At 33.4% G+C, this 25,073-nt stretch overlaps 2 protein-coding genes across 2 annotated transcripts; one reads left to right on the top strand and one right to left on the bottom strand.

Annotated features, from left to right (window-relative positions):
* Nucleotides 1–1,631: 1,631 nt before the first annotated feature.
* LOC148624130 (TNF receptor-associated factor 3-like) lies at nt 1,632–24,153 on the top strand. Its single transcript, XM_088566652.1, has 10 exons — nt 1,632–2,681; nt 3,178–3,468; nt 3,971–4,075; nt 4,372–4,533; nt 13,904–13,984; nt 14,442–14,516; nt 14,798–14,917; nt 17,737–17,850; nt 18,461–18,674; nt 21,106–24,153. The coding sequence occupies exons 2-10, from the start codon at nt 3,205–3,207 to the stop codon at nt 21,678–21,680; spliced, it is 1,710 nt and encodes a 569-aa protein (XP_088422778.1). The 5' UTR covers nt 1,632–2,681; nt 3,178–3,204; the 3' UTR covers nt 21,681–24,153.
* On the bottom strand, nt 10,147–13,352 carry LOC148624131 (uncharacterized). Its single transcript, XM_088571257.1, has 2 exons — nt 13,081–13,352; nt 10,147–12,926 (listed from the first exon to the last, which is right to left on the bottom strand). The coding sequence occupies exon 2, from the start codon at nt 12,070–12,072 to the stop codon at nt 10,147–10,149; it is 1,926 nt and encodes a 641-aa protein (XP_088427383.1). The 5' UTR covers nt 12,073–12,926; nt 13,081–13,352.
* Nucleotides 24,154–25,073: the final 920 nt, after the last annotated feature.

Below are 25,073 nucleotides of genomic sequence, written 5' to 3'. Positions count from 1 at the left end.
ACCCAAAGTTATATCTATATGCATGTTTCTATAGGTACATACATTAAAATTTTCATTATGTTATATGCTGATGATACCGTTCTATTAGCAGAGACGCCCTCAGATCTCCAAGACCAACTCAATTACTTCTATGAATATTGTACTAAATGGAAATTAAAGGTTAATGTAGGTAAAACAAAAGTCATGATATTTGGTATGGGTAGAATTCTACCAAACATTAACTTTAGCTATAATAACATAGAAATAGAAATTGTTAAGGAGTTTAATTATCTTGGCGTCTTACTTACAAAAACTGGAAATTTTGGACTAAATAAGAAATATCTAGCAGACAAGACTTTAATAGCTATGTATGAAATTTTAAAATTCGGAAGGACGTATAACTTGTCTGTAAAACTTCAACTTGACTTATTCGATAAAATGATTTTGCCGATATTACTATACGGTTACGAGATATGGGGGGTTGGTGATAATCAGCTATTAGAGAAAATTCACTTAAAGTTTTGTAAAGTACTTTTGAACTTGAAACAATCAACACCCAGCTTTATGGTATTTGGGGAACTAGTCCGACATCCTATTGACATTGATATTAAGGTCAGAACAGTGATGTTTTGGGCTAGATTATTAAACAGTAAACAAAAAAAAATTTCTCGTGTTTTATATAATCTATTATATTGTCTGAATACAAATCAAAATGTACGAATCAAATGGATGGAAAATGTGAAAAATATATTTAATACTTGTGGTTTTAATTATGTATGGGAAACACAGAATTTTATAAATAAAAACTGGTTGAAATCAACAGTTAAACAAAGATTAATTGACCAATTTCTACAGGATTGGTATTCTCTTGTTCAAAATTCTCCAAAGTCTACTAATTATCGAATATTTAAAACCGAATTGAAATTTGAGGAATATTTCAATATTTTAGATATCAAAAATGCTATTGTTTTATGTAGATTTAGAACTAATAATCATAAGCTACCGATCGAAACTGGGAGATGGCAAAATGTAATGCGACAAAACCGTATATGTCTATTATGTAATACTAACAGTATTGGGGATGAATTCCACTACATTTTAGAATGTAATTATTTCTCTGATAAACGCAGAGAACATATTTCGGAAACTTTTACTAACAGACCGAATATACTTAAAGTTTGTCCACTTTTTACAAACAAACGAAAACCAGTCCTGTTGAAGCTTTGTAAATTGATTAGATGTATAAACTCATGTGTTTACCCTCCTGGCTAGATATCTGCAGAACCTCTCTCATCCTTTTTGTGTTATTTGTTTGTATATATTGTAAATAGTCTTGTTTGTATTTGTATGTTGTCTCTGTACCAGTGTAATGCATTGGATATGTGAGAAATAAAGATATATATAGGGGACCATGGGTAACCAATGTTATATCTATATGTATGTTCCTATAGTGGACCATGGGTGACCCGATGTTATATCTATATGTACGTTCCTATAGGGGACCATGGGAAACCCAATGTTATATCTATATGTATGTTCCTATTGGGGACCATGGGTGACCAATGTTATATCTATATGTATGATCCTTTAGGGGACCATGGGTAACCCAATGTTATATCAATATGTATGTTCCTATAAGGGACCATGGGATACCCAATGTTATATTTATATGTATGTTCCTATTGGGAAGTTTCAATAATAATTGAATCGTGATTTATGAAATCATTAAACATTACCATTAAAAAGTTAAGCAAGTGTGATTATTATCAAATAAGAGATCATAATAATTACCATTGCCTTTTTCTTTGAAAATAGTCAGCATGTTAGGTTTCATCTACAAATTACACTACTTATTCTTTGTGCAATCAAATTATTCCGAATCAAAAACCAAACTGAAATTCACCAGCTACTTGTTACATAAAATTGGTGCCTGATTAATTCGGCTTGTGTTTCTAGAAAAGCAGAGGACGCTTACCCTACCGGTGCACTTGGTCCATGCTCCCAGTTTTTAGTGGAGTCCGAGTTGCTCATTTGCTTCTGTTACTTTGTATGTATGATTTTAGTTGCTTTATGTTCTTTGTTGTGTGTGTCTGTTTTCCATGTCTGGTCTTTGTCCCTGGATTGCATTCTTTTGATTACCGCTGTAACCTTGGTTCCCTTGATTACTCTTTAAGTATTTGTGTGCATGTTTGTGTGTGTGTGTTTGTCTCTGTGTGTGTGTGTGTGTGTGTGTGTGTGTGTGTGATTATTTAAAGATAGCTGATCGCCTTTTTCTATGCAACCACGTTGTCTGTAATAAAGTGAAAGTAGATATAAATAACTTCCAAATGTACGTGTAAATTAGTAAGCAATCTGGCACTATTTGCAGGGGATCTCTGGTTAAAGATCTGGCTCAATACCGAGGAAACATAATTGCGCGCTATTGTAACCCTATGAAGGACCCCTATACGGACTAGTCTCGGCTGTGTCCGCTATTCTCAGCGATATTTGCCGAGTACTCAGGCAATCGGAACTTCTCGGTCATTTCATTAAAGTAGTTCGGATAATCAGGAGATCATTTCCACTAAAAATTTGTTTTTTCTTTTGTGTAACGAGAAAGCCTTGAGGAGTTCCGATTTGAACGAAGGAGGTACATAACCTCATTTTCGGAGATTGGGAACAAACCGCCCAAATCGCAAACCGAGCAACTATACATTTCACAGGTTTGTACGTTAAAATAAAGGTCATTTTTGCATTTTAGTGCAGTGTAGTTTAACATGTTGAATACGCATTAATATTGCATGCTAGAAACAAAAATGCATTATTTAGCTAAGCAACAAAGAGCAAAAATACTTTACACATTACTTATAAGTATTACTTTTTTAAAATTCCATTACAAAGTCTTATTATTATAACATTCTAATTTTAGACTAAAAATCCCCGTTCTAAATTTATCTTTTGGAAAGCTCGTGGATATATATAATGCTTCCTGTATAGCTGCGAAACGTAGCTCTGACTATTTTTTTGTATTTTCTTAACGCTACGATTTCGCAGCTAGCTTCATGTATTGACCGAACCTTCTTAAATTTACACTTTTTCAAAGGTTTTAAACATATTCTGAAATATTTCTATTCGTTTTGTTTTCAGTACATGTTTATTTACATGTACACGTATGCCTTTGATATTTTATTGAAGATTTTTTTTCTTTCTTTCTCGAAGGTATGAAATTCTGCTATTTGTATCAGGATGGAATGTTCTCTAAATTTATCATCATTACAACCCTCCAGTATTCCTGTATCACTACAAACACCACCTGGTGACCCAGAGTTTGTGAACCTACCAGATAAATCTAAATGCCTTGTTTGTCAGAAAGTAATGAGAGATGCTATGATGACATTATGTGGACACCGCCTATGTGAATCTTGTCTGATGCAGTTGATAACCAATAAAGATCCACCTGTGGGGTGTCCAGGGAATGAGGAATTTTGTGTTCCATTGATCCTAGGGGAGGTAATACAGTGTACTAATACATACTGAATATTACATGTCAAAATTTGTATTGCATGCAGTATCAACTGGAGACTCCTATATCACCCCAAGGGTCACCAAGTTATAAGGGGTCAAAAGTATCAAACTCCAAAAAATCAATTTTTTTATTTTTGGTCTGATCTTGAAAATTTTTAAGTGCAATATAATGTCCAAACTATATGTTGTGTTCATATGAAGTCCCTATGCTTAAGTGTGTTAAAAACTAATATTGTGTCCACACTTGCCCCAACTGATAAGGGTTTGACCACTGTGGTTGTCTCATGCTGTGCTCTGCAAAGCTTTTTATCAAAACACTTAATTTTTACTGAACCCAGGAAATTTTATATTCAGGACATCATCATTAATGTTTATCTGTATGTTCTGGAGTTATCCCTTGAATGTAATAATGTAAACGTTTCTTTAAATCTCACATTATCTTTTTGAGTAGATATATAAAGACATTTTATGAATTCTCTTATTTCAGTGCAGGGGAGATAATGCCACAAGAAGAGAAGTAAGGAAGTTAATGGTTTTCTGCACTAATAAGCCATATGGTTGCAAAACAAAATTACATTGGAAAGATTTAATGGTGAGTGTGCTTTATTACATGTGTTTCGTATTGAGATACATTTACAAGAGATTGTGTTTTACTTTTCTATATCTTATTCTAGATAGATTATAGAATATCCTCTGCTTGTGTAGAAAAAAGGTGTTGAACATGATTAACCAGGTTCAAATAAGAAATAAATTTTGACACAAACTGCTGTTTTTCTTTATTTAAATTAATTATGAACATGTTTCTTGTTTTCACTGAGTGATATCCCTTTCTTATATTAAATATACAATGTAGTAATGAACAAAAAGTATGTTATGATATTATTGCAGAACCATGAATCAGGTTGTCAGTACAAGCCACATCTATGTCCTCATGATGGCTGTGGAAAACTCTCAAGCGAAGATGATTTTCAGTCCCATATAAGTTCTTGTGACTACAGACCAATTCCATGTAGCCAATGTGGAGATACTTTGCCATCGAATCAATTATCTGTAAGTTATTAGCTCACTTGGCCAAAGACCATGAAAGCTATTGCCATCACTTGGTGTCTGTTGTCGTCTTACATCATCGTTGCCGCCTGTTGTCTTTGTTAACAATTTTTAAAAACTTCTATTCTTACATTACTTGACCAATTGGAACCAAACTTGTTATGAATATTCCTTGGGGGTATCCTGCATAAAATTAATATGGGGATAAAAAAACATGGCCACCATGACTGAAAATAGAACATAGGGGTTAGACAGTAGTTTTTCGCATATATCTCTAAAGTCAATAGTTTTAGCCAACTTTTGATGGGGTAAAAGTGTTCAGCATAATGAGATCTATCTGTGGATAAATTTTCATTTTGATCTGTTAGGACATGTTGGAGATATTGTCTTTTTTTGATGTTTTTTGCTATTTTTAGCTCATCTGGCCAAAGGCCAAGTGAGCTTATGCCATCACTTGGCATCCATCGTCGTCGTCATCGTCGTCATTAACAAATTTTAAAAAATCTTCTCCTCTGAAACTACTGGACTGACAGGTTTTAAACTTGGCATGATTGTTCCTTAGGGTGTTCTGCACAAAATGACCGTTGGGATTTTGATCCATGAAAAAAACATGGCCACTGTTACTAAAAATAGAACATAGTGGTGAGATTCCAGTTTTTTGCAAATAACTCAGAAACCGTTGCCTTTAGCAAATTTCTGGCATGGAATAAATTGTTAAACATCATGAGAACGACCTATTCTGAAATTTTCTAATGTAGGAGTTACGACCCCTGAAACAGTTTTTTTGTTGTTTTTTTTCTTCACATGTACAACTTTGAAAATCTTCTTCTCTAAAACCATTTAAGATCATTGAATGAAAATAAGCATAATAGTTCTTTAGTGTATTCTGCTCAAAATGACTATTGTGATTTTTAATCCGTGAATAGATATGGCTGCCTATGCTAAAAATGGAACTAAGGGGTCATAAGACAGATTTTTGAAAAAAATTTTAAAATTGTTGCCTTTTGCAAAATTCTGGTTTAGGTCATGAAAATGCTATGAAAAGCATTTCCTGCATTTGACAATTGATTTTAACTTAGCCTGTCTCATTCCTCAAGTTTTTTCAAATAAGCAAATGGTTAACAAGGTGAGCGATTCCGGCTCTCTTGAGCCTCTAGTTAATGTAATTTCTTTCAAAAATCTTCTCGTCTGACACTACTTGAACAATTGGAACCAAACTTGGTATGAATGTTTCTTGGGGTATCATGCATAGACTTGACGTGAGGATTTTTGATCCATCAAAAAACAAGGGTGCCTTTACTGAAAAAAGAACAAAGGGATTAGACAGCAGTTTTTCGCATATATCTCCAAAATATAGGTTTGGCCAAATTCTGACATGGGTTAAAGTGTTCCGTATGATGAGATCTATCTGTGGTCAAATTTTTGTTTTAATCTGTTTAGCCATGTTTGAGTTATTGCCCGTTTTTGATGTTTTTTTTGTTGCAGTTTTTAGTGTTATTTCTTTCAAAAATCTTCTCCTTTGACATCACTTGACTAATTGGAACCAAACTTGGTATGAATGTTCCTTAGTGTATCATGCATCGAACTGATTTCGAGATTTTTGATCTGTCAAAAAACATGGTTGCCTTTACTTAAAATAGAACATAGGGATCAGACAGTAGTTTTTTGCATATATCTCCAAAACCGTTAGGTTTAGTCAAATTCTTTCAACTGCTTGAATTATGCTTATTTTAAGGCCTACAAAAATCTCAAAGAGGTTGTCAGATGATTCCTTGTAAGAGTTATTGCCCTAGAAAGGTAAAATTGTTTTTTTTAGTTTTCAGTCAATATCTTGAAAACTATGATAAATAGAAAAAAACCTTTCAATTGCAGAAATGATCCCTATGATAAGGCCTTCAATAGTTTGTGGGGATCAAAGTTGTCAGACTACTCCCTTTTGTTTTTAGCAGTTTTCAGCCAATGTATGGAAAATAATGATAGATAGAATGAAACTTTCAGTTAATGAAATGTGTAAAGAAGTAAGTTCTTTGGATTGTCAAGTGGCCAATGTCATATAAAACAAAAAAATGTAAAACATAAATTTAATAAACAAAACAAACTAAAGTAAATTCAAGATAAATGACATCATGAAGTGAATGAACATAAATGTAACTAAATATACACGCACAAGACAGAACTAAATATAATGGAATGACATAAACACATAAACTAAATGATTCGCAGTCTCAACACACCACCATTTTTCTGCACACCTCCCGGTATGGTCGAACGTTGCATGTACTGTAAAATTAACGAATGAAATGGGTTGTTTCCCTTGGACTTTTGTTATAATTATAACTGGACAAAATATAGACTAATTTCACACATTTTTTTGTTGATTTCTATATTGACGAAGAGAACACCAGATGATATATATTTCGCTATAATGCTGTATTCAGTAAGCCATGACTAGTTAAATGAACATATCTAGCACGGACTTCTCGGTTACTTTACAAATTAATATAACGGACTTTGTGCTCCAAAAATAATAAATTCCTAGCTTTCCAACGGTTTTTTTTTTTAATCACCGACATTACTTCACCGACTCTAGGCGTTATTACACCATCTCGGGAACATCAGGTTGATAACCATTTTATCACCGACAGGTCGACGCTTCTAGCTATGTGCAAGACGCACACCAAAACCGGGTCTAAAAACCCCTGTAAATAGACATTGAACCCAAAAATTACTTACAACATCTATACCTTTGCATAATATGGCAATTTCTCGTACATTCTGGACCGCGAGCAAGAAATATCATCTCGACAGCAAAATAGACTATAATTTACCATATAAAATTAATTATTAACTTACCTGAGTATTGTAAACATTAGCCTAGGGATATCCATGTCCTGAATTGACAATTATAATTCCCCACTGCTACTTTACCAAACTCAATGCTTCACTCAATGACCATGTGCCGACTGATATAAAACTCACCTGTTAAATTTCTATACGTGTATAATCTCGTGATTTCACAAAAGGTCTACTTGATTCGATTTACCGGTGTTAGTGGTATTTAAAGCTAGGATAGTTTAAATAGTCCTGTATGGAAAAAATGTAAACGACAATTAACTGAAGTTTGTTACAAATGTCCCTTTCCTAAAGACTAAAGAACATTTAGTCCAACCAAAACACAAACTTCAGAAAAATTCTGTAAGAAATATATATAAAATCACAATACAAAATGTACATGAATATCATAATAAAAAATTCTGTAACACTCAGGGGTTGTCTAAACGTCATCACATCTTGATAACACATCTGCAACAATATTCGTCTTGCCTGCAATGTAACAAATATTATATTTAAATTCCTGAAGTATCAAACTCCAACGTAGTAACCGTTGGTTGGTAGTTTTCATTCTCTGTAACCACTGTAAAGGAGCGTGATCTGTATTAATAGTAAACTCTTTACCCTCAAGGAAATTTCTCAATGTTTTTACCGCCCAAATGATAGCAAAGCACTCTTTCTCTACCACTGCATAGTTGCATTCAGATCCGGAAAGTTTCTTGCTGATAAACATGATTGGATGTCTCCCATCGTCAAACTCTTGTTCAAGCACAGCACCTAGACCCTTTCCTGATGCATCAGTCTGCAAAATAAACTTTTTAGAAAAATCTGGACTCCGTAATACAGAGTCACTACAAATACAATCTTTCAGTTTGTCAAAAGCTTTTTGTGTTGTGTCTGACCATTTAACTTTGTTTGGTGCGTTTTTCTTTCTGAGGTCAGTTAACGGTACAGATATGTCTGAAAACTGTGGTATGAATTTCCTGTAAAAGCCGATGAGACCGAGGAATGATCTGACCTGTTTCTTAGTTACAGGTGCCGGAAACTGCTGTATAGCGGAAACTTTGTCCTGTACAGGTTTAAGCTTACCACTTCCTGCAATGTGACCTAAAAATTCCAGCTCACCATAACCAAATAAACATTTACTTGGTTTTGCAACGAGCTTTGCCTGTCTAAGCGAATCAAATACTGCTCGTAAATGCTCAATATGATACTCCCACGTGTCGCTAAATATGCCAATATGGTCGATGAATGAATCAGCGAACTCGTCGTACCCTGCCAAAACTTTGTCCATCATACGAACAAAAGTAGCACCTGAATTCATCATTCCAAACGGAGCAACAGTAAACTGATAATGTCCGAACGGTGTAATAAATGCGCTCTTCTGTCGACTAGCTGAATCAAGGGGGACTTGCCAATAGCCCTTCGTTAAATCTAATTTACTTATGTATCGTGCTCTGCTGACTTTATTTAGTACTTCATCCATTCTAGGCATCAAAACCGGATCAAAGATTGTCTGTTTGTTTAAGTCCTGATAATCGACACAAAAACGAATTGTATTGTCTTTTTTCTTAACTAATACTATAGGAGCCGCATACGGACTATCGGAAGGCTCAACAATACCTGCAGCTAACATATCATCAATCTCTTTCTTAACTTTGTCTCTAAGTGCGTATGGTACTGGATACGGACGCTTGTATATTGGTTCATCTGTTTTTGTAATTACTTTATGTTCTATAATATTGGTTACCTTAGGTACATCACTAAAGATGTCTTCATACTCAGACAGTAGTTCTTGTAGCTGTTTGTTCTCTTCAACTGTCAGCTCTGGAGAAATGTTAACATCTTCAACACTTTCTTTTCTACGTAAGACAGGAGTAATTGCTGTATTCATCTCACTGTCATCTGTACCTTCATCTGTGTTAAGACCTGAAATTACCTTTAAGCACACAGCAACATCTGCTGTAACAGTATTACCCTTATCATTATCTACCCTTTCATGCCATAATTTGAGCATATTAACATGAAATACTTTTTCTTTTCCTCCTCTTACTCTGATTTTATAGTCAACTGGACTAACTTTGTCAGTAACTTCAAACGGTCCTTTCCAACTAGCTAATAACTTTGATGTATGTGTAGGCAATAACACCAGTACTTTTTGGCCAACCTCTAACTTCCTATCTCTTGCTTTTCTATCATAGTATAGTTTTTGTCTCTGTTTTGCCTGTTTCTCGTTTCCAGTGGCATACTCAGCCATTGTTCTCATTTTTTCTCTTGTATCTAATAAATAGCTCAATACAGAATGTTGACATGTACTCGGCTCTTCCCACTCCTCTTTCAGCACTGCAAGAGGACCTCTTATATGTCTGCCATATAACAGTTCAAATGGCGAAAACCCAGTGCTCTCATTTGGCACCTCTCTATATGCAAATAATAAGTAGGGGATATATTCATCCCATGTCTTTGGCTTTGCTCTTGCATATGCTTTCAACATTTTCTTTAGTACACCATTGAACTTTTCGCAAAGTCCATTACACATTGCATGATAAGGACTAGTGTGTAATTTACTTATTTGTAGTAATCTACATACCTCAAGCATCAATTCTGACATAAAGTTACTGCCTTGGTCTGTCAACAGCTCTCTAGCTATGCCAACCCTAGAAAATAGACTTATAAGAGCATTAGCAACGGTACTAGCCTCCTGATCTTTCAAAGGAATCGCTTCAGGGTATTTAGTTGCATAATCAACGCATACTAAAATGTAACGGTTTTTGCTATGGCTCATCAATAGGGGGGTATGCTAATCAGAGGGGCTCGTGGTACTCTCCCCTTTGCTGTACCCATTTGACAATCGGGGCACGATCTACAGTATTCTGCTACTTCATTAAATATACCTGGCCAGAAGAAATGCTGCATAATTCGGTCTCTTGTCTTCTTATTTCCAAGATGTCCCGCTAACGGTATATCATGTCCTAAAGAAAGAACTGTCTCTCTCAGCTGTCGTGGTAATACAATCTGATGTATAACTTCACCACTAGCCTTCGTATACACTCTATAAAGTAAATCTGAATTGTACATGAAATACGATTGTTGATCTTGATGATCGTCACAAACATAGGATCTTACCTTATCTAAAGTCTCATCACTCTTCTGTAACTTAATCAGCTGTTTCCTGTCACAAACCTTAAAATCATTAGAAATATCTGAAAATTCTATAGGTTGTGATATGGGTGTATCACCACTAAGCCTAACTGTAGTCTCACCTATATTCCTATCTTCTTCAACCTGCTTCTTTCTTTGAGACCGAGTCTCAACTGCATGACATGGAATCTTATCCTCTGAAACAAAAACATTTTCACCTCTGGTCTCTGGTACTTCTTCAATACTAAGTGGTACTGAGATATTCACCAAGTTACCAACTATCAAATCTGCGAACGGTGTATCTAAAATCAATGCTTTAACATCGCCTGAAATATAAGGGGTTGAAACGTTAATGCACACCTCTGGACACTGCTTCACTGTACCGTCTGCTAAACATATGTCTCTATTATGACCTGTATAATGATCTGAGCTAGTAAATTTACTATGAACAAATACAGTAGAACACCCAGTATCTCTTAAAACAGAGATTTTATCACTGTTAATCTTACCCTCAACTATATCGAGACCATGTACCTGCACTTTGTCTCCATTACATGAAACACCCGGTAACTTAACGGTTATACCACTGATATAGTCATCAATTGTATGACCCTGCTGTGTTTGTATGCATAAACCAAACTTACTTTGCTTATTCGTGCTCTCTTTGGACTTGTTTGCTCTTGAAGAACAATTTGGTGCTATATGACCTACCTTCTTACAAATAAAGCAAGTTCTAGTCTCTTGTCGTCTTCCTTTCTGTTGAAAATTCTTACCTTGATGCTTTGCCTGATCTGTATTTATTCTCATATATGATTGTGGTTTAGAACTAACCTGTTCGATTTTATGGGCTTGCTGAAATACCTCTGCTTTTTCTATCAATTCGTCAACAGTTTTCGGTTTCTGCTCCTTAATCCAAAGTTTGAGCTCTTGACTACAACTTACCATCAACTGTTCTCTTGTTACTAAATCAATAAATTTACTAAAGTCAGTACCTATCTCTTCGCGTTCCAGCCAGTGCCTAAGAAAACCTACTAATCTGACGGCATACTCCTTGAATGATTCATCAGAAGATTGCCGGGCACTTCTGAACTTCTCCCTGTATGTCTCAGCAGTGAGCTCATATCTAGATAAAATAGCAGTCTTAATTTGACCATAATCTCTACTGTCCTCTTCTGACAATCTAGAAAACGCTTCTAAAGCTTTCCCACAAAGTAAAGGGACTAATCTAAGGGCCCATTCTGGCTTGGGTATTTTGTGTAGGGTTACTAACTTCTCAAATGACTTCAAAAATATATCTGGGTCTTGATTTTCCTGAAACTTCGGAAGTTTTGATTTCAAATGTGAACTTGTCTGAGGTTGTGCTACACCCTGAGATAATTCTTTCTCTCTAAGTTCTAGCTCTTTTAACTTTACCTCCCTCTCCATCTCAGCCCTTCTCATCTCTCTTTCGGCTGCCCTCTCTTCCCTTTCTGTCGCCTGCATGTTTCTCAACAATTCTAGGCATACCTCTACTTTTTCACCCTTCTCTAACAACTCTGTAACCCATGTTGGCAGACCACCGGTTGCCATACTATATAATACAAAATACAAAAATCAAAAATCAAATAAAAACAAAAATTCCAACAAACATAAAATAACACAAATATGTGTCAGAATAACACTCTCTGTCTATCTCTGACAGTCAATCTAATATGACAATTGACACAGTGACAATCCCACCGCTGCCACCATTGTAAAGAAGTAAGTTCTTTGGATTGTCAAGTGGCCAATGTCATATAAAACAAAAAAATGTAAAACATAAATTTAATAAACAAAACAAACTAAAGTAAATTCAAGATAAATGACATCATGAAATGAATAAACATAAATGTAACTAAATATACACGCACAAGACAGAACTAAATATAATGGAATGACATAAACACATAAACTAAATGATTCGCAGTCTCAACACACCACCATTTTTCTGCACACCTCCCGGTAAGGTCGAACGTTGCATGTACTGTAAAATTAACGAATGAAATGGGTTGTTTCCCTTGGACTTTTGTTATAATTATAACTGGACAAAATATAGACTAATTTCACACATTTTTTTGTTGATTTCTATATTGACGAAGAGAACACCAGATGATATATATTTCGCTATAATGCTGTATTCAGTAAGCCATGACTAGTTAAACGAACATATCTAGCACGGACTTCTCGGTTACTTTACAAATTAATATAACGGACTTTGTGCTCCAAAAATAATAAATTCCTAGCTTTCCAACGGTTTTTTTTTTTTTAATCACCGACATTACTTCACCGACTCTAGGCGTTATTACACCATCTCGGGAACATCAGGTTGATAACCATTTTATCACCGACAGGTTGACGCTTCTAGCTATGTGCAAGACGCACACCAAAACCGGGTCTAAAAACCCCTGTAAATAGACATTGAACCCAAAAATTACTTACAACATCTATACCTTTGCATAATATGGCAATTTCTCGTACATTCTGGACCGCGAGCAAGAAATATCATCTCGACAGCAAAATAGACTATAATTTACCATATAAAATTAATTATTAACTTACCTGAGTATTGTAAACATTAGCCTAGGGATATCCATGTCCTGAATTGACAATTATAATTCCCCACTGCTACTTTACCAAACTCAATGCTTCACTCAATGACCATGTGCCGACTGATATAAAACTCACCTGTTAAATTTCTATACGTGTATAATCTCGTGATTTCACAAAAGGTCTACTTGATTCGATTTACCGGTGTTAGTGGTATTTAAAGCTAGGATAGTTTAAATAGTCCTGTATGGAAAAAATGTAAACGACAATTAACTGAAGTTTGTTACAAAATGATCCTTATGATAAGTCCTACCAAAGTCTTCTTGAGTCAAATTTGTCAGACAACTCTTTGTTAAAGTTATTGCCCTTGAAAGGCAAAATATTAAGCAGGTGAGCAATTCAGGCTCCTGGGAGCCTTTTGTTACTACAAGAGCACTTCTAGACAAAATAATGACTGATACAACCATTCACAATCATTTTATGACTTATATAGACACAAAATGTCTCAGTCAATGCTTTAACTGCCTATGAGATATACATATTGTCTATCTCAGCTGTAAAAAACTGTTGTGTCAGTCATTTTATGTCAATCTAAACCGCTATGTGAACACTTTTGTTCTTGAATTAGTGAAAAAATGTCTATGTCAACACTTTTTGCATTGAGGTAGACAAAAAATGACAGAGATGGTCGTGTGTACTTGATCTGGGCTAACGTCATAGAAAAAAAAAAAAAACGGAAGAATCATATAATTTATACCATATGTCTTAGGTAGTACAATGGTGCATTCATTTGCTGTACAACCTCTCTCATACAATTTATTCTGTCTTATTATAGGAGCATTTAGATTCATCATGTAAGAAAGTAACAATACCCTGTCCTTATAAATGTGTCCAGGAACCTAAACCAAGAGAGGAGGTGTGTATCACATTTATTTTCGGCATTTTGTAAATTTCATTTATTTCTTGTTTATAAAATTTATTTATAGGAATAAATCATGAAGAGTCATGTCGTATTTTCCTGACTTTGATCCAAATATAAACTTATTAAAATATTATCTTCCAATTTTGTTTAAGAGCACCTCATCTGCAACAGGCAGTATTGATAGTCTTCTTTTACCGTAAATTTTTAGGAATTATTCTAGATTAATATTTAAAGTAATTTTATGATCTTTTAATGAAGATATTTTTAGGGTATCAGAATTACCTGGTTACACTGATACATTATATCTTAATTTATCATATTTTCATTCAAGTATAGTACATGTATATATGTTTCCTCTGATGTCTCCATTTTAAGGTTGGATGATGGTGATAACTTAGCTTTAAATACTAGAAAGTACTTGTAATCAAATTCTATATTATCTGTATTTCAGATTGAGGTCCATATGAAGACTTGTTCTTTGAGACCACAGCAATGTAAATTTAGGTCAATGGGATGTCAGTTTGTAGTAAGTGATAAAAACAATTCAAGCACTGTAATAGTGGCAGTAATTAGAGAGTATGGTATGATTAAATTAAATTGTAATATAATAAATTAGATAAGATTGCATGATTAAGTCTATTTACAAGTTATTATGAAATTGATATTGTACAAACTAAGCTTTTAGATACATAATTCTGAAGATGATTTATAAATGCCAACTTAATATAATTAATGAACCTTTAAGGCATTGTCTCATTTCTTTCCCTGAAAGTAAGAAAAAGGATAGTGGAGTATATAATTTTACAGGGTACAGAGAAGGAACTAGAGACTCATGCTAGGGAAGCTGCAGATGAACATTTACAGATGATTACCATGTACACAGCTAGTATGGACTTACAGAGCATGGAAATGAGGAGAGAATTACAGGTAAGGGAATGATAAATCTGTAGCTACTGTTGGAATGGTTTGATTTAACAGAGCAGGAGCAGTTGTTTGGGATATGTTATCATCATTTTTAAATCAAGATTGTGAGAATATCACAAAACAATTGTGGCCATATAATATAATGGCCCTATTGTCTGTTTTCATGCAATAACTTGCACATTTGTTGACTGATTTTTATGAAATATCTTTTCAAGATTTCTAACAACAAAAGGAGGGTATGTAATGATCTGGGAATTGTGGCTTAAACCGTTTTAGAATTAGGGGCCAAAGACAAGTATTTTATAGAATATAACTACATTACTCTAGTTCAAGCATATGGATGTCTGTGATATTATTCCACAATATTCTTTACCGCAGAAGTCAAACTGAGACTTATTTTGGGGATGAAGACTTGAACCTTTTAGAAATAAGTGGCCAAAACAAGGATTTTCCTGATGTTTAGACAAGAACTTGACTATCAGTTATTGAATCATTTTAACTTTAACCACAAGGTGCTGTAACACTAAAGGAAATGTGGGATTGATTATTGAGTTAGGAATAAAGGGCCACTTTGATTCTGGTCAAATTCTTATCTTGTGTCAAATATAGATTGGAATCAAAATTCAGAACTGTATCAAGCTTGGATAATGTGAACTATTTGGAGAGAGTCCAAATGGCCCCAGAAACAAGCATTGTCCTGATTTCTGGACAATAATTTTAGTAATCAAAGTACTCATGTACTGAATCAATTATATTGATCATTTGAATATTTACACCTCAAATAATTGTCAAATTGCAAATAAATAGGATAAAAAGAAAGTTTAGGGATCAAATTCAAACATACCTAAATACAAGCTTATTGTTGTAAATGGTTAATATTGAACTCTGTGACTTATTTTTAAATTCACCATTCCTATGACAAAGTATATTTGATAAACACACAACAAAATTTGCGATGCATGGTAGCATGCAGTGCAACAGTTGGGTAGATATGCAGGTTTGATGTTGGTGTCCATGGAACATCTGGATGAATTAACAAAAAAAATCCAATATACTATATAATTTAACTACAAACTACTAGTTGGCCTTAGCCAGTTTCTAAATTTTCAAAAAATTCAACTTTAAGATCTCCAGGTCGAAACTGTCAGTCAAATCATTCAAATTTAAGCCTTTATCATGGAAATAAAGCATGTCTTTAGATACATGTCCCTCTCAGCTAGCTACATTTCTGAGTTGATAAGCTATATAGCTCAAGCCCTACAAGTTATTACATAGACGCCTATATGTGATGTAAAAGCGCTTAGTTTCTGGGCACCTAGTTTCAGATACACATACATTAACATAAACACTAAGGTCTTAGAATAAAATTTTTACAATTATGTCTGGTGTAGGAAACACTCGCCATGGACTTTTAGGGCCCTGAAGCATCTACAGTACTATCATTATAACATATGGCCAAATAGAATCAATATCACCAGACCACAGACACCATTCCTGAGAAATGCATTATTAAAATTACTATGCCATCGTCTATTGCCTTCCGTTGTCATGAGGTGGAAACCGTAATAAAATACATGATTCAGTAGATGATAGACCAGGATGGTTTCGCGGGTTTGTTAAAAGTATGGCAAAGAAAGCAGCAAATATTAGCCTGGAACAGGGAGTGTAGTTCCTGCCTGGAACCTCTTTCTTCGTATAAGTTTCTTAATTGGAACCACTACTCCCTTTTTTTAAATATATGGATCTGCCAGGCCCTGCATGAAATATCTGAAGACAGCTCTTCCAGTTGGCACTCAGCATTGCTCTTTTTCATTTTTATGAGTGATGACTATTTGTAACCTTGAAGGGTTTTCATTTCTAGCTAAACATCAAATGGTTTATTATGCGTCCAAGACGATTGCTTTATTCTGGTAAATGCATAGAAATAAAATTTTCTATTTTTAATTGGATCATTGTTAATACAAACCAAATTTATCACCATATTTAGTTTGCAGTAAAAGTTGTTTATTGGATTTGTTTATTGGTGTAAATAGCATGGAATCAAAAATGTTATATTAGAAATACCAATAATGTGGAACGAACTATCTGCATTTGAACCTTCCTTAATGAGGTACGACAGTGAGACTATTTTCCTGCGATATTGTAAGATAATTTTAGGTGCTAACAGGCTTTACAAATCTAAAGGCCCTGGGACTGCTATATCAATTCTGATCTTCTACCTAAATTGATAAAAATGAATGGATTTTTCTTAGATTTCACTACAAGGCATCATGCCATAAAAGGAAGTCTTGGAATGATCTTTTGGGTTGTGATTGGAGGCATTGAGGAATAAGGGACCATTCAAGGGCCTCTTAAATTCTGGTCAAATTCTTATGCTGTGTCAATTGTCTATTCACAATCACAAATCAAAGCATTAAATGGTTGTCCATACTTGTCCCTACTGTTTAGGTTTCAGCCTCTGTGGTCACATCAAGCAGTGCCTTGGAAAGCATTTTATTATCCATTATTATATCAAACTAGGATTGTATTGACCCATTGGAAAAATATACAGACTTCTATCTCAACATTTGAAATGATAAATCAGACAGTTATATGTTTAGTTAAAAAAATTAGGTCTTAGATCAGCGAGAAATAATATGTATCTGAGAATTTTTTCTAAAATGAGTTTAAGTCTTACTGTTGTCAAAATCCAAGTTTACTTTTGAAGTCATGATACTGATTTGGGCTTGTATAGTTGTTAGGTTTTATCAATTTGTTTTTAAATTGATATATATATACTTATTATAGTACAAGCATTTTGGGTTTTTAAAATTTTTTTTCAGGATATTTCTGTAGAGAGGGAAACATTTCAGAACATAATCCAGAGTGTTCAAAGAGACAGTCAAATTCTTAAAGATTTGGTAGAAAGTCTGAAACTTGGACAGAAAGAACTTAAGGTTTTTTTAGATGCACACATAAGAGAAATTAGTCCATCTTGTATGTTGTTCAGTGGAGCATACTCAAGTAAATGTTTAAGTTTGTAAAATGATCTGTTGATAACATATAGAACCATACAGCCAAACATTTACATCAAATATGTCAATGTGTTTTGTAACATTAAAACCCCCCCAAAAAAACCAGTAAAATTACATATACAAACATGAGCACTTTTCTCAAGGTTAAAAAAAAAAGTTTCCTCCTTTCTTTACTCGTCTCTTCTTTCTAAAATGTTGTGTATTTTATGTGATACATGTACTTGCAAAAATATATATATATATATGACTAATAAGTACAGGTACATGTATATGCTTTGTTCCTGGTGGGTTAGATATAGCAGCTGTTGTTATATCTTATGATATCTGACAGACACAAATATTTTGTCATCTCGTCTACAATAGGTAATTTTAAAGTTTTGTTAAAGTTTGTAAAATAATACCCAAAGAAACACATATAGCTAGCTATAAAAGGGTTTGATTCACTGTATGTCACATGCAAAAAGGAAGTTAACATTTTATGGCAAGTAAGTTACTAGACACCAAGGTCAACCAATTATTTATTTATAAACAGTTAAAAATTGTTGAAAAAACTGAAAGGATAATTCATCTTGAGAAAAAAGTTGACAGTTTAGCTAAAACTGATGTGGTTGACAAGTTGGGTAGAGATGTTCATACAGTTAAGGAGAAACAAAGTACAATGAATGAGAGATTGAATCAGTTGGAAAGGAGTGGGTACGCTGGTGGTAGTACAAGGAACCCTCAAATTTTACAAGAGGCTGCAGCAGGTATATATCATATGAGATTTATATTGGAGGGAAGGTTGAGAATTTCAGTTTAATCCTTTGGCTCAATTTCCATAATTTTAATTGGATGGTAATTATTACTCTTTATCATTACCAAAGACAATAGTGGTAAATTATAAACAAAATTTTTGAAACTCCTTGAGTAAGAAACTTTAAGATTAGAATGATACATGTTTAAAAAAACAATCAAAAAACATTTTCTGTTACCATCTGCTCAGATAAAGATTATTTTTGTATTTGAGGGATAGGAAGCAACTTACTAAACAGGTTAGGCTTTTACAATTTCAATTAGTAATAAGAATGCTTCAAAATATGGAAAAACTTTTGCGAACCCAAAACTATACATAGTGCCATAAAAATTGTAGAGCAAATTACATTTGGTCCTTAATGGATTTGACACTGTTGCACTTTTTAGCTCACATGTCTTCATTTGTCATCCATGCTTGTAAAACTTTCCCTCTTGAACCACAGAGTCGGTTGTAACCACATTAAACTACAACCATCCTTGGGTATATATTTTTTTTTAAAGATAATTGAGTGTATAACATGACTGTCAACTTTTAGAACTTTTTTTGTGATATAGGAGTACAGCTACCAATATCCACTTGTAATGTCTCCAAAAACAATTTGACCTTCCATTTTTAGCTTTACAATAACCTAGATTGATTTATTCCACTTCGTCCATGGGTGGACATAGGGCACAATAACCTAGAACCAAATAGATAATTGTTGCTTTTTTGGCTTCTATCTTGAAATCTGTTATAGATAGCAAGGGACTTCAATGGGTTAAACCATCCTTATGGCAAAGCCTACAAAACTCAATAATAACTACTCATGATAGGAGTTATTCTCCTTGAAAGGCCTAAATTCCATATATGATTAATTGCACTGATGTCTCCACTTGTATTGCCCATATATATGTATTGCCCACTTATTAGGCATACCTTTACATGCACAAACACCACACACATTCTGCATTTTGCTTGATGTTTGTTTAAACAGCCAAGAGATAGTTTAATAAGCATATTCGAAAACATGAACTTTCATGGCTTTCACACTATTGTATTACAAACATTTAGAACCAACTCTATTTACATACTTCATGTAGCAGAGAAAATCATAACACTACCAAACAAAACATTTGCTCTACAATTTGTATTGAAAACAAAATACGTAGACTTGTGTATTGTTCAACCAGTTTAATAATTTCTACAAGCTACAAATGTATTGTTGAAAACAGGTTGGCTTGTTTGTATAAAAAAAATGTCTGAAGTGAAAGGGTTGGTGGATAATTTACTTGTACAAGTGAAATTGTCTTATCACTAGTGTATCTTGAATAATTCTTCTAATAGTAGAAGTTTTACAAGGGTCAGTATTCAGTTAAGCTTGTGTTTCAGTAGTGGAAGTTTTAAAAGGTTCAGTATTAAAATAAGCTTGTGTTCCAAGAGTAGAAGTTTTACAATGGTCGGTATTAAGATAAGCTTGTGTTCCAAGAGTAGAAGTTTTACAATGGTCGGTATTAAGATAAGCTTGTGTTCCAAGAGTAGAAGTTTTACAAGGGTCAGTATTCGGATAAGCTTGTGTTCCAAGTGTAGAAGTTTTACAAGGGTCAGTATTCGGATAAGCTTGTGTTCCAAATGTAGAAGTTTTACAAGGGTCAGTATTTGGATAAATTTGTGTTCCAATAGTAGAAGTTTTACCATTGTCAGTATTAAGATAAGTTTGTGTTCAATTCTGTTATTTAGTCTCACTGTTGTATTAAAGTAAGATTTTCAAGGCCGAGATTTGTAAATCTATAAAACTGGTTGAAAAGAGATTTTATATACCAAAGCATTTTTAACAAAACAAGAAAAAAAAGTACATTTAGTTTAAATAAAACCCATGTTATCTTGAACAAAAAAGCAGGTTTTAAAATATAGCCAAAAGCAACTATCAGTCCATCCAGAAGATTGTTTCTCATTGACCTTTGTCTTTGAGAAATTCACTGGTTAAAATGATATTGCCTTGACAAACAATCCTGTATCTTTAAACATATGAACATCTGTGATATAAATTCAAGTTTTTAGGTTAACTTTCAATTGATGCTTTTGAAGTAATGTACAATATTTATCATACATTGTATCACTTCTTCTTTGTTAATAAAATCTTAAATAAATAATTGCTATGAAGTAGAAAATTTAAGGTTCTCAGTTTTAAAGTAGTTTGAAGTACATAAAATACCTTTATTTTTTCTAATATTGTGTGGAATAAAATTGTTACCTTTTTTTTTTATTAAGACTGATTAAATGTTTTTTTTCCTGATAATTTGGGTTTTCACACGACTATTAGTAAAATGATAAATGGAATATGAAAATTCATCTGAACATGTTAGCTCATACTTACAACTTGTAGTCTCGATGCCTTTTATTCCTAGGTCCTTTGGCAACACAGATTCAGCAGCATGATAGACAACTAGGACTTCAAGACATAAGATTAGCTGAACTTGATCTGAGGTTTCAAGTTTTGGAAACTGTCAGCTATAATGGTATCCTCATGTGGAAAATAAGAGACTATTCAAGGAGAAAGCAGGAAGCCATAACAGGTCGTACTGTGTCTTTATATAGTCAGCCATTTTATACCAGCAGATTTGGGTATAAAATGTGTGCTCGTCTGTACTTAAACGGAGATGGAATGGGAAAGGGTACCCATTTATCATTATTTTTTGTGGTAATGAGAGGAGAGTATGATGCACTCCTGAAATGGCCCTTCCAGCAAAAAGTAACACTATTGTTGCTGGACCAAGATGCAGGTGCCCGTCATGTTTCAGACACTTTCAGGCCTGATACACAGAGTTCTAGTTTCAAAAGACCAACATCAGACATGAATATAGCTTCAGGGTGCCCCCTTTTTGTGTCCCACTCAGCTCTTGAGACACGAACATATCTGAAGGATGATACTATTTTCATTAAAGTAGTTGTTGAAACAGAAGGGACAAATGCACCAGGGTGAATTTTGTCGGAAGGTTATCAACTCTCCCTGACCTGGCAAAAAATAATGTGGTGATAGCTAGATCTCACAAGAGACTGACTCAAGTAATACATACACCAAAAATTTGATCACACAGAAATGTTTTATGTAACAAAAATTTTTCATGGCTGATTATTTTTAATGTAAAGTTTTGTAAAAATGGTTTATCATCACAAATGTATAGATTTAACCTTATTTACACTTCATGTTTATTCAAACTTTATGGAATAGCCTTTGTTGGCAATTTATTGTTTTACAAGTATAAATCAATATGTGATTTTTGTTCTCAAAAGGTGAGAAAAAATTGTTTTGGATATACTTCTTATTTTTAGTGAATTTATTTGAACAAAATTGTGTATGTTTGTGTGTGTACTGCTAAGTTTTTCCTTGATTTAAATTATTTTAATTCATTTTGCCAATCTTATCTATAATGTTTGCCTGACCATTCGGTGTTTTTATGACTTCTGGTAGATTATCAGAATGAATAACATAGTTACTGTGCATGCTGTCACAATTAGTTTGAAACAGTGAAGTGTAGTTAGACATAATGTTAAAGGAGAATAGATCATAGATATTTTCTTAGTTCTGTAGCTCCAGTCTAAGTACACTAGTGTTAACCCAAATAATAATGAGATTAGAGTTGCTAGGTTCCATTTAAGAGATTTTTCTGAAGTTAAAGCTTGAGGTTATGTTTGAAATAAAGACAGTGTCATCAGTTTAGTTTAGTTTGGCTTCATCTGTTTCCAGGTAGAAAATGTTTCATTATTTTCCTATTTACATACATTAAATGATTACAATAACTGTCACACTTTGATTTCACTGGTTCTTATCTTTTTGGGCATTTGCTTTTTAGTATCACATCATAGCATCATTTTATTGTATAATGTGTGGGTTTTATTTTATTGATAGTGGTAACATATTCTACAACTGTTCTCTATATTTTGCACTATTTTAGCACGTGCTCATGAATTATGTTTTGTTGTGTACTGTACTTTCAGATATTATTTATGAGCATGTGTCATGATAGCACAGTCAACACTCCATATTGTCTGTAGACACTCTCAATTGATATTTACCCCTTATATTGATGTATACAGTTGTCACTAGCAACCATGTTATTGATGTTTCTCATAAAGTAGAGGATGTTTGGTTCATGACATTGCTTTGCATTTCCAGCATTTTCTTCTTTCCTTTGTTGTTTCGTTTGCTTTTTTTTTTCATTTTTGACGTGCAAGAATCCGGACAAAAAAATTATTTTGGCAGAATTTTGTGTAAATACATGCTAATAATAATCGTTATTACTGTTATTCTATTTTAAAGCCATATATAAATAATGATTAACATATCAAATAAATTAATCAAAATTTTACTGGAGTTACATACACATACATACACAATGGTAATAAGAAATAAGTTTTATATATAAGAGCATAAATTAGTGTCACATTAGCTTGTATTTCTGTATTTTTTCTGTATTATTTTATCCTTATATGTATGTATGAAATGCTTGTATTTCAGTGTGATAATGATTTAGCCTTGTTACACTTTTTTGTTTTGTTTTGTTTTTTTGTTTTTTGCTTCAATTTACCACAGTAGTAAAATAGTCATATAACTAAAATAATTACAAACAAAATATTATGTATTATGGTTTTTTGCATTAAAAATAACAAATGCTTTTTACAATTAAAATAAATGTGGATATTGCTTAAGGATTATACCAGGACTATACCTGAATAATATTGTATGTTACACAAGTATTTAATGATTATAACACATCTACCCAACCATTTTCAACGAGTAAACTTTCCTATTAGAGTTTAGTGTTAATTGGTATTAGTATAAAAAGTAAATACAAGTTGAGAATTTTACAGCATACAAGAATGTTTATTGAATGTTCACGTTTTTATTGGTTGGTTAGTAAAGAGAAGTTTTCGGAGGTAAAATAATACATGTCAATGAGAGTAATTAAAGTACTAAAATACTAAGTTAAAATCAGTATTATGTATACACAAGGAGTTCAATGGTCAAGACTTTTTTGTGTTGATTACGTAAGTATGTGGGCTTAGATAACACCCCATGCAACTCCACTGATCAACCAAAATATGATTTTCAGTAACCCTTATACCTCCCATTTTTATGAATCTTTTTATTGTCAAAAAATATGTATTTTTTGGCAACGTTTTATACCTTGTTGAGGCAAAAATCCATTCTTACGTTTTTGGATTCTTCAAACTTCTTCTTTCTATAAAACAATGTAAATTGACATGTATAGATATTTCCATGTAGTCCATTGTCTCAGCTTTACAATGGTACCAAGAAAGTTGCAGTAACACCAAGGGTTTGGAAGAAAATTGAAAATAATGTATCTCTACCCAACAGAAAAATCGTTGAAATTGACACATTTTCAATCTCAAAACCCCAGGAGTATTTATGCTTCAATAAAGAATGACTTATTTGTTTTTGCCCTGTTGAATATTATCACAATTAATACTTCTAGTGTTCTTTTGATGACTTATGGCAATTTTGGTAGTCAGAATTTATCCAAAAAATGCAAAGAATCGGATTTTCACTTTACCCATAAAAAGAAGCGTAAGTGATAGCTCTACTAAAATGTCTCAAATTTGATATCATTCGATAGATAATTTAAATTTCTACGTGAATAAATCACGAAAAACTAATCTTCAAGAATGAAGTTTCAAAGAATGTTGAAAAATATTACCCAGACCCCTAGAAAACCAGTCTGAGTAACGAACACAACTCTCATTCAACGCACACCGACGCTGTGAAATTCATATTTTAGGCATTGATAATTTAGATAAGTATGTACCCAACATACCTGCTCAATTTAGGTGCTTAAATACGGTTAATAATTACTTTGAAATCGTGAAAAGGGGGATTTTCAGAATTTCTTCTATATCACCCGTTATTGCGAATTTTCATAAAACCGTAGTGTAAACAAGCTGAAGTGTAACAAAGTACATACATAATGTGTCTTAACTTCCAAGTTAGCCTAAGAAATAGATTCTTGAACTTTTCCAAGTGAAGTTAGGTAAAAAATTGACACCCCTACCCATGAAAAAGAAATACCTCAACATGAACAAAAATGTTAATTTTAGCTCATAAACGGTGTGGAATAGATATGTTGGGCACTATTGTTTACATTACCGTTGTATCATACACATCTGCCCATTTCATGCGAGTATTTTTCACTTTCAGTGTGAGAATGAGTTTTTCTTGAAAAGGGCAAATTTTCGGAATTTCATAATTTCTTCAGTTTTTCAATTACCATACTTCAAACAAGTGTTTTTATGTTCAAATACAATTATATAGCAGGGGCGTAGCTAGGCCTGTTTTAGTTGTACGCAAAATTACGGC

The sequence above is a fragment of the Perna viridis genome, chromosome 2 (genome assembly GCF_037379345.1).
Source record: "Perna viridis isolate PV_CMFRI_1.1 ecotype Kerala chromosome 2, ASM3737934v1, whole genome shotgun sequence".
NCBI lineage: Eukaryota > Metazoa > Mollusca > Bivalvia > Mytilida > Mytilidae > Perna > Perna viridis.
This window is presented reverse-complemented; position numbering and strand designations above follow the sequence as displayed.

What these genes read in the sequence shown, in the direction of transcription:
- LOC148624131 (XM_088571257.1), bottom strand. Translation starts at nt 12,072, where the DNA reads ATGGCAACCGGTGGTCTGCCAACATGGGTTACAGAGTTGTTAGAGAAG.
- LOC148624130 (XM_088566652.1), top strand. Translation starts at nt 3,205, where the DNA reads ATGGAATGTTCTCTAAATTTATCATCATTACAACCCTCCAGTATTCCT. An exon ending in CAATGGGATGTCAGTTTGTA is followed by an intron (nt 14,517 to 14,797) that starts GTAAGTGATAAA and finishes ATAATTTTACAG; the next exon opens with GGTACAGAGAAGGAACTAGA. An exon ending in TTTACAAGAGGCTGCAGCAG is followed by an intron (nt 18,675 to 21,105) that starts GTATATATCATA and finishes TTTTATTCCTAG; the next exon opens with GTCCTTTGGCAACACAGATT.